Genomic DNA, 10711 nt, shown 5'->3' with positions numbered 1-10711 from the left:
GGGGGGGTGGGATTATGGACATTGGGGAGGGTATGTGCTATGGTGAGTGCTGTGAAGTGTGTAAACCTGGCGATTCACAGACCTGTACCCCTGGGGATAAAAATATATGTTTATAAAAAATAAAATTTAATAAAAAATAAATAAATAAATAAATAATAAAACAATATTCTAAATAAACTTAGGTACAGAACTCTGTCATATATTAGATGAAGTAATATTAGAACTAATAAACATTATCAGATACAATTATGCTTTAGTATAGCTCAGTCCAATTTTTCTGCTGGTTTTATGGTTCCTTTACCTTAAACCACCAGAAATGAACTTCTTTTATTTGTTATCATCATGTCCTCACATCTTATTCTATCCACAACCTACTCTCAAACACACTTTCATACATACTACACCAAAATCAATCTTAACAAGGTCACCAGAAATCCCCAAGGTGCCAAATTCTATTGTCAGTTCTGTCTTTATCTTGCTCAAATTCTCTGAAATTCACAACAGAGTCAAACCACTCCCTCCCTTAAACACTTTTTTTCCTCTGGGCTTCCAAGTTAACACACTCCCTGGGTTTCTTCCTATTACATTAGTGGTTCCTCCTCCTCTGCTAGAGTCCTACATGCCAGAATACTCTAAGATTTCATCCTCTGTCACTTTCACTTCCCTGTCTACAATGTCTCTTAGGGATTTCACCTAATCCCAATGTTTTAAATACTACCTATTCAATAAAATACCAGTTTTGTATAAACACATCCACACATAGGTACACATATCTATACAGTTTTATGTCTGCCTACCTATGTACACACACACACACATGCACACACAAATCTCTAGATCTGAACTTTCGTCAAATTAAGACACCCAAGATAACTTCCGCCCCACCCTTGCCCCATCAAAATTATAATCCTCTCCATTTTAACCCATCTCAGTTATCTATACTATTACCTATCCCATTTTTCAGACTAAAATCTTAGGAATCATACTTGGTGACTTTTTTCCCTCAGCTCTTTCATCTCCCATCAACAAACCCCATCAGCTCTGCCCTCCTTTTATGCCACCCACTTTCCTCTCTCACATCTACCACTCTTATCCGAGGCACCATCAACTCTCTTCTAGTATCTTCTAAACTGGTACCCCTGATTCTACTGATTTCTAAAAAGAAAACTTTTTAGAGCATTAGTCTTATATACCATACCCCTAATAAAAACCCTCCAATGGTTTACCACTGCATTTAGAATGAAAAAATCAAAATTCTTTTCCAGGAACCTCATCTACAATTCTCTCCTTTATTCATTAAATTCCTCTCATACTGGCCTTTTTTCTGTCCCTCATACATCCCACGTTAATTCCTACCTTCCCATTTATTGGTCTTTCAGCTTACCACACACTCTTCTTCCACTTTTCATGTGGTGGCTGTTTCTCATCATTCAGTTCTCAGCTTAAATGTCATCTTGTAAAAAAGGCCACCCCCTCCCAAATATCCTAGCTAGTAAGGGACTCCCTTTCTTCCAACTAATCAACCATTTTATTTTCTTTGTGGAACTTAAAAATATCTGAAGATTCCCATTTGTGTATTTTCTTTGTCTGCTTCCCTGCCTTAGAACACAAGTTCCATAAGAACAGTGACTATCGTTCGTAAGTGCCTGGTACCTAACAAGTTCTCAGTTACTGTTTGAACAAATGAATGAAGGAATGAGGATATCTCTTTTCAATAAAATAGGGTTAATTAAAAATACCTCTAAATCCCAAATCCAGATGTCTGGAACCTAGCAAATTATCAATTTTTTAAAGATTTTATTTATTTGAGAGAGAGAGAGCATGAGTGGGAAGGGGGGGGCAGAGGGGGAGGGAGAACCAGATTCCCACTGAGCAGGGAGCCCGACTTGGGGCTCAATCCTAGGACCCTGAGACCATGGCTTGCGCCAAAGGTGGGCGATTAACCACTGAGCCAGCCAGGCACCCCCCCCAACTAATATTTAAATAAATAAATGAATGAAAATGAATAGGGGACAACTTTTAATAAAATAGGTTCAATAAACGTAATGCTGAACTATTTACATGGCAAAATTCAATATTGGGGGTTAAAAAGCTGATGAAGTAGGGGCGCCTGGGTGGCTCAGTGAATTAAAGCCTCTGCCTTCGGCTCAGGTCATGATCTCAGGGTCCTGGGATTGAGTCCCACATGGGGCTCAGCAGGGAGCCTGCTTCCCCCTCTCTCTCTGCCCGCCTCTCTGCCTACTTGTGATCTCTGTCTGATAAATAAATAAAATCTTTAAAAAAAAAGCTGATGAAGTAGAAGGTGGGATACTATCCATTTTCAAATACAGATCACGCTTATTTTTCAGGATCTCAACATACTAGTAAGTACTTAGAAATACACATAATGCCAAAATGAATACTACTTCAAAAAATCAAATTCTACTAATTTGATTGAAGAATTAATACTATTAACACTAATTCAAATTAATACTATTAATACTAATTCAAGTAATTCAAATTTGTTTATATTCAAACAATCCAGAGAAGATGCTTAAATTATCACAAGAACTCAGAGAACGCAGTCTTTATACCTCATATACTCATCCAATGGATAGTCATTCTAACTCAGTCTAACCATACATTTTAAGTGTCATAATCACTGAAAAGCATTTTGGGGAAAACAAGCACATTGTAGACCCAAATGTATATAAAAAAAAAACCACAATGAGAACTATTTCTATTGTGATGATTCATCTACACCTAAATACACTCAGAATCAATGTACGACCAGCCATCCTTATGGGTTTTACAAATTTAAAAAATCACCTCTCATTTGTTTTAAAAACAAATCACCATTAAAACAGGATATTATTTACCTGCTTCCAGAAACACATAAAATGATATAAGATTAAAAATAATTCATTTCCAATAGGAAGTGGTCAGTACTCAGTTTTCCCAAGAACATAGTCTGATATCCAATTAAATATTCAAATAACAAACTATTATTCCCTCAAATACTAAGTTCTTCATCAGGATGTCTGAGAAACAGTATACATGCTGAGAATAAGTTAACACCTTTGAGTGCATAAGAAATACGGGGGGAAGCATTGAAGCATGAAAGCATATTGCATCCCAGAAAGCAATATCCTTCCTCCCCAAGAATTTGATCAACATAGGGAAAATCAGTTTTCTTTTAATATGTAAAGATTAATAATAGTAATCACAACACAAGTGATAATGTAAAACATGTTATTAACATTCCATATTTATAAGATGTAGTTTAATTTAATCAAGAGACAATGAAAAATTCATAAAAGATTTATCTAATCAAAAATACTAAGATTCATAAAAATATAAATCCAATGTATTATTCTTTTTTTAAGATTTTATTTATTTAGAGAGAAATAGGGAGGCGCTTGTGCACATGCGTGAAGGTGAGGGGAACAAGAATCTCAAGCAGACTCTGCACTGAGCAAGAGCCTGACTTGGGGCATAATCTTGCAACCCTGAGATTATGACCCGAGCTGAATCAAGAGTCAGATGCTTAACCAACTGAACCACCCAGACGCCCCCAATATATTATTATTCTATTATACCGTCATTGAAAAAAGTTTCAAAGAAAGCCAAAAGTAAGGAAAGTATTCAAGTCTACCTCCACTATTACTCACTCTGGTGGTATTGATGTTTTCATTAATTAACAATTTTCTGTTAATTTTATAGAGGCACTAAATATGTACCAGGAATTGTTCCAACCATTTTTCTAATTCACTTAGCCCTCAAAATAACAACATACAGGTACATTGTAATACTCTTCCCTTGGGGGCGCCTGGGTGGCTCAGTGGGTTAAAGCCTCTGCCGGAGCCCCGCATCAGGCTCTCTGCTCAGTGGGGAGCCTGCTTCCCCCCGCCCACCTCTGCCTGCCTCTCTGCCTACTTATGATCTCTGTCAAATAAATAAATAAAATCTTAAAAAAAAAAAAAACTTCTCCTTTGCAGATAAAAGGGAGCCATACAAAGGTTAAATAACTTGTCCATAGTCACATATCTTCTAAGTGGCAAAGCAAGGATTTGAACCCAGATAGTTTAGCTCAGAGGTCAATAAAGTTTTTATTAAAGTTTTGTTGGGACATAGTGATAATCATTTACATATTATCTGGCTGCTTTCACTCTGAAATAGCAGAGTTTAGTAGCTGAAACAGAAATAGTATGGCCTCCAAAGTCTAAAATATTTACTATCTGACGCTTAACAGTAAAAGTTTGCCAGTCCCTGGTCTAGCTCAATCTAATTTATAGTACTTAATGGAAACATACCTTCCAAAGACTCAATACCAGTTGCTTGTGCTAGTAAATCTTCATGCCTTGCAACAACCTGGAAATCAAGAATTTGCTGTGAGTATTGGGTATTTTTCTTCATAACTACAAGGAAGAATAAAGGTCTCTCTCCATAGAGGAAGGCACAAACACCAACACCGAAGAAAAAAATACAGGTGATAAGGGTACATTTGAGATGAGTTATTAGCAGAAACATAAACATGCTTATAATTGAACATAGAGCCGAAGAAGACACAGCCTTTTCACCAGCCCTTGTTTTCTTAATGGGAAGTGCAGGTAGAATTGTGCCAAAATTGAAAAACAAACAAACAAACAACCAGCTAATTTTTGCAATACTATTATGTTTTCCTTGTAAAAATGTTTTTAAACATTAGGTTCTCTTAGTTCTTGAACTTAATTCAGCATATCCTAATCTGAAAACATAACACAGAGTCAGTACCCACCTATCCCTAAACATCTCTCTGCTTTCAGTTTCCCAAGGTCACAGCAAATCCCTTTCCCTGCGCAAGACTGATTTTTTTAATGAAAATTAGGGCAGTGTGAATGATCACATCAAAAACCCAAAAAGCTTAAGAGGTAAAGACCACATGCAAGAGATTCCTAGAAACATCAAGAAATCATGAGTAATCATTATTCTTTAGAATAATGCAAAAATCCTTATCATTTTGTACCTTTTCAGTTCCAATGAAGAAGTTGTTCCCTATCTAGGCTGGAAACTGAAGCTCCTAGTCAGCAAGGATTCATTCACTGGAACCCCTACTACCTCCACTTTGTCCTGTTTCAGATATCACTGTTATTCTATCAAGTCCCTTTCTACCACAGCCATCTAAATTAACTACTACTTTTGGTTTCCTATGTCTGTTAAGATGGCCAGAACATGTCTGAATTCTCCCCCAGGCCACTGATACGGTCATCGGTCTGTCCATCCTAACAAGACTAAATTTAATTCTCTATTCATCTTTTTTCTGTGTGAAGAATACTTTGAAAATGTTGAAACTCCTAAAGCAAGACTTTCATAAACTCCCCTGCAGCCAGCTGGATGAATTTCCAAGAGATCTGAAGACAGAAAAGAAAGGAATGCTATCTTCTTATTGTTTCAGCTAGTAATGAGCAAGGTCCTGACACCTGAATTTAGAGATGGTTGGAAAACCGTATCAATCATTCTAGAATTAAGTTACCGGATACCCCGAGGCAGAATTTTAGCAGTGGCATGGGAGGTAAGGGCTGGAGCTTCCAGGCCTCCGCACTGCATCTATGAAAGTAGATCCTTCAACTCAGTCCACTGGCTGACTTCAGAAGCATCTGTATTATACAGTTCTCTGTATTAAACATCTTCCGGCTTTAAATACTTAGTGTGGTTTCTGTTTCCTGTCCAAAGCCCCAATACATACTTCATCACATCTTCTATTATTTTATTCATCTCAACGATATTTAAAACAAAATTTATGGGTTTGGTTAGCATTATCCCAATTTTTCTTCTGCAGAGAAAGAATTATAGCAGGTTCAGGGCCCATACTAGGCCTCTACTTCACATTCCAAACTACCATAAGTATAATTTGTCCCCGTAAGAGATGTTAAACAAACTTTTAGTTTTTATTGATTCCTGCAAAGAAGGTACTGCATGCAAGGAATAAAGAAAATACCAATCATATTACTCAGCCATAAAAAAAGAATGAAATCTTGCCATTTGCAACAATGTGGATGGAGCTAGAGAATATTTGCTAAGCAAATTAAGTCAGAGAAAGACAAATACCTTATGATTTCATACATATACAGAATTTAAAAAGCAAACAGATGAACATGGCAGGGGGATGGAGAAAGAGAGGCAAACCAGGAAACAGACTCTTAACTACAGAGAACAAATTGAGGGTTGCTGGAGCAGAGGTGGGCAGGGGGTGGGCTAGATAGATGACAGAGATTAAGGAGGGGACTTATGATGAGCACTGGGTGGTGAGTATGAGTGACAAATCACTAAATTCTATAGCTAAGACTAATATTACATCATATGTTAACTGGAATTTAAATAAAACCTTGGGGGGAAAAAAAGAAAATAACAACCATAAAAAAGCAAAAAAAAGGAATTTCAGGTAGCTATTATAAAAAGCCACCCCTGAGAACCCTAGGCAGAGTTAAGTGCATTCTCTCCTGCTTTTATGAATGCTTCCTACTATTCTAAATAAAACAGGCATCTCTTCCCTATCATTATTTCTCTCTGTATCTGCCACTGGTCTGTGAGTCCTTGGAGAGCTGGGAAATATGTTCATTTTTCTATCCCCACAGCCTAATGTGAATCCTGACAATTAAAATATACAACTAAATGTGTAATTAAAATACATAATATATAATCACAGTTAAAGTGACCTTAGAAGTCATCCCAGTCCTAAGCTACTCTTTCAACTGATAAAGTACAATATAAAAAATTTAAATGAATACATCTCATGTTATAACAGATCTCAGTTTCCTGGTAAACAGTCCATATACTCATGCATTTGTTCATTCATTTATATTTATTAAGTGCCTATTCTACAAAAGCCAAAATAGGAAATATACTATAAAACTCCCTATAAAATTACAGAATTGTAGAAAAGGAAGGAACCTTCAAGATCTTCCACTATAATCTCTTCCTCCATATTCACTCCAACCCATTTAATAGATTTCCTTTTTTAAAAGCAAAACTCAGAGACATTAAGGGACCAGCACAGCTAAGATTGGGACCCATCTCCTAATTCCCTATATTGTGTTCTTTCTACCACAAACTTATCAACTTTCTAGAATTTCAGCAAATATTACAGTTTCATAAAGTGGGAAGTGCCAATGGGAACACACCAATTTTTCTTATTCACACTGTTCTACTTCCAAAAGTCCATTTTCTATTGCTTTTATCAAAGGCTTCCATTTTTCACCTACTTATATTCACTGCACATCTGTTAAGGAGATGAAAGCAAAGTATGAACAACAGCTTTTGGAGAGACGGGTAGGTTAGTTTTTCACCTAACAAAAGGTAGTTTATAGAAAACTTTTCAAAAACATACTTTGAAAAATAAGCCACACTGGTAAGTTACACATTTGCTCATTTAAATATTCATTTAGATTAAATAATAAAAGTATTACAAGTGATAAATTATTTTATCTTTAGATTGAAGAATCCAGATGATCCAGAAGATTGGAAATACCTGTAGATGTAATTCTTTATCCAACTGACTGATTCCTTGGGCAAGTTTTGCTAGCTGTTCAGCAATTACGGCTTGATGAATAGACTGGGAAGTATAAGTCTTTACATCAAAGTCTTCATTTAAAAAATCCCTGTAACACTCTAGGGGAAAAAAAATAAGGAAAAGTCTTTAATTATTAATTGCACTGCACTAAACCAGATATCAGACAACAAAACCAATATAGATAACATACTTTGACCTTTTTTATACACCAAGAACTGCTGTAAATGAGAAGAGAGTGGGAACATTCACTGAGAGCTTACTGTGGGCCAGGCACTGACCCATGCACTTTAAACATATTAGCTCATTCAACCTCACACAACCCTGCTGGAACTATCATTTCCCCCATTCCACAGATGAAGAGACAGGTAAAGACAGGACATGCAATTTGCCCAACCTGTCTGAGATACAAATCCAGGTTGCAGAGCCCACAGTCTGAACACCTATATTACACTGCTGAAAGTTAACTTTTACCAGAGAGTCGAAAGGAACATATAAGAGTAGAAGACTAAAAATTAACTACTAACCATAGCCTTTAATGCAAGAAAACAAGGTCACTGACAATGACAACAGGCAAACTGACTATATTTGACATTTATGGTCTCAAATATCTCTAAATCAATACACAAATGCTGTCATAATAAAGTGAATCTGGAATTTTAATAGAAATAGGCAAACACAGGGACGCCTGGATGGCTCAGTTGGTTAAGCAGCTGCCTTGGGCTCAGGTCATGATCCCAGTGTCCTAGGATCGAGTCCCACATCGGGCTCCTAGCTTGGCGGGAAGCCGGCTTCTCCCTCTGCCTCTGCCTGCCCCTCTGTCTGCCTGTGCTCGCCCGCGCTGTCTCTCTCTCTCTGACAAATAAATAAAATCTTAAAAAAAAAAAAAGTAATAGGCAAACACAAACTTTCAGGTGTTACTGACACTAAGGATTTATGGGTGAAATAAGTAAATGGAAAGACAGCCTATGTTCAAAACAGACCCTTACTAAACACAAAAAAAGTAATGATGCTAGATGTTAAGCTATCTTCCAGTACAGAAACCCAAAGATCTGTGGGTGAAAGTCAAATGGAGAGAATTAAGAGTTAAAAATCATTATGTAGAAGTGAGCTCAGGGTAGGTAGAAAACCACTACCTTCCACCCATGTGGGAGATATAGGTAAGACTACCCTGACAGAGATTATAAAACTAACCAGCAAAATAGAGTCCTTATCAGACAATTTCTATTATCTCTATCCATATAATGCATGCTCCATAAGGGCAAGGACTTTGTTTTGTTTACTCCCACATCCCTAGAGCCTGAGCAATGCCTGACGCATGGCAGGTGTTCTGGACCAGTTGAATGAATGAATTCATCCATATATGACCTGGAAGTAGCATTCTGCAAGGAACAAAGACTCATTCTTGATGATTCTCAAAGTGAAAGAAAAACTACTACTTTGGGGGCGCCTGGGTGGCTCAGTGGGTTAAAGCCTCTGCCTTAGGCTCAGGTCATAGTCCCAGGGTCCCAGGGTCCTGGGATCGAGCCCCGTATCGGGCTCTCTGCTCAGCGGGGAGCCTGCTTCCTCCTCTCTCTCTGCCTGCCACTCTGCCTACTTGTGATCTCTGTCTGTCAAAAAAATAAAATCTTTTAAAAAAAAAAAACAAAAAACAAAACAAAACAAAAAAAACCTACTACTTTGGCCTTAATTCTGGGAACCCCATGTCCTTCCAGTTTGCCAAGGAGTTTTCAGGATTAAGGATCCTGCAAGGCAGCCAAGTGGAGAAGGCTACTCCAAGAAGAGGGAAGGTGTAGAGGCAGCAAATGCCAGAGCGTATTTTGAGAAAGAAGGGCAACACTGACGTCAGTGTGTCTAGATCACACTGCTGGGCAGAAGGGGAAAGAATGATAGGAGTTGAGGTTCCAAAGGAAGGCTGAGGCCAGTTTAAAAAGAGACTGGTAAGACTTCTAAAATGTTCAGACTATATCTCATTAAGGTTAAAGATGAGAAAGAGCACTGTCAGCTTTGTGTTTTAGTTTCTGGCAGCAGAGTGGAGGATGACTGAAAAGGGATTAGTCACCCAGTGATGTGCTGGAGCTGCCTCATATTGGCTCCTGAGAGTCAACAGTTCAATTCTCAGGAACTGTGTGAGCTAGGGAACATCACATGTAGGCATCTAAAAAATGACCAGGTTGAAAGTATTTATACCATGGAAACTGGCATACACTACAAAATCAGGGCTTTTCCTATTGTATCAGAAAGCTGGTTTACCAGCACACTCATGTAATAGAGCTGCAGAAGCCAGCAGTAAGGTGCTCTGTTAACAGCCCAAAGGACATGATGAAGGCCTAAGACAGTGACCCTAAAAAAAAAGGAAATGACTAAGTTGACAAATATTCAGATACTATAATGTGTAGGACTTAGAGACAAGCTGAAAATGGGTGATTAGGTAGAGCAAGAAGTATAGGGATGATTCCCAAGATTCTTGACTGAGTAACTGACACAAGGAATTCAGCTTTGCATTAAGTTCGACCACTAGGCATCTTTGCATAAAGATAAAATTGATCATAGTGCTGCCTCCAAGGAACTCGTCATCTACATGGGAAACAAGCACATATTTAACTAACCACATACAATCAATGGTAACAGAGAAGGTTAGAGGAAAAGGGTTAAAAAAAAAAAAAAAAAGTGAAGTAATCCCACCTTTTCACATGTAGCACCTGAACTATTTGTTCATATGTAACTTTTGGTAAGTAAAACTAATCGTGCCTGTTCACTATCAAGATAGAAATGTCCAGTAGACAGTAATTCTACAGCTTAGAAGAGAGGTAAGGACCATGTATGTGTGTATTTGTGTACAACTATATTAATTTTGAAACCATAAAAAAAAAAAACCAAATGATTTAGGAATGAATTTTAGAATGCACAGAAAGGGAAATGGAGAAGACTGAGTTCAGAAGCCAAACACCAAAAATCTGGAAGTACATGGAGAAAATGAAAGCAATCAAGGAGACGAAGAAGTGTTCAGAGAGAAAGAAAAACAAGAAAGAATGGCAAGGGACGGTTTAGAGAAAGTAAGTGACAACTGGCATCAAAGATCTTACAAAGATCAAACAGTGAAGGCTGAATACTGGCCATTGGACTTGGCATTTGAGGAGTGATTGTCCATCAGAAGAAAAGTCATATAATGCTTCTCTTTTACAG

The 10711-nt window shown here is 37.6% G+C and overlaps 1 protein-coding gene across 1 annotated transcript in view; it reads right to left on the bottom strand.

The window, feature by feature from the left end:
* LOC111155239 (component of oligomeric golgi complex 5) overlaps window positions 1-10711 on the bottom strand; it is a 300576-nt gene that overhangs the window by 287098 nt on the left and 2767 nt on the right. The window contains exons 2-3 of the mRNA XM_022515352.1: window positions 7487-7626; window positions 4278-4350 (exon numbers count right to left, since the gene is read on the bottom strand). Of these exons, the coding sequence (XP_022371060.1) occupies window positions 4278-4350; window positions 7487-7626 (213 nt within the window). The remainder of the gene's footprint in view (window positions 1-4277; window positions 4351-7486; window positions 7627-10711) is intronic.

The sequence above is a fragment of the Enhydra lutris genome, unplaced genomic scaffold (assembly GCF_002288905.1).
Source record: "Enhydra lutris kenyoni isolate GAN:26980312 unplaced genomic scaffold, ASM228890v2 scaffoldscaffold40, whole genome shotgun sequence".
NCBI lineage: Eukaryota > Metazoa > Chordata > Mammalia > Carnivora > Mustelidae > Enhydra > Enhydra lutris.
This window is presented reverse-complemented; position numbering and strand designations above follow the sequence as displayed.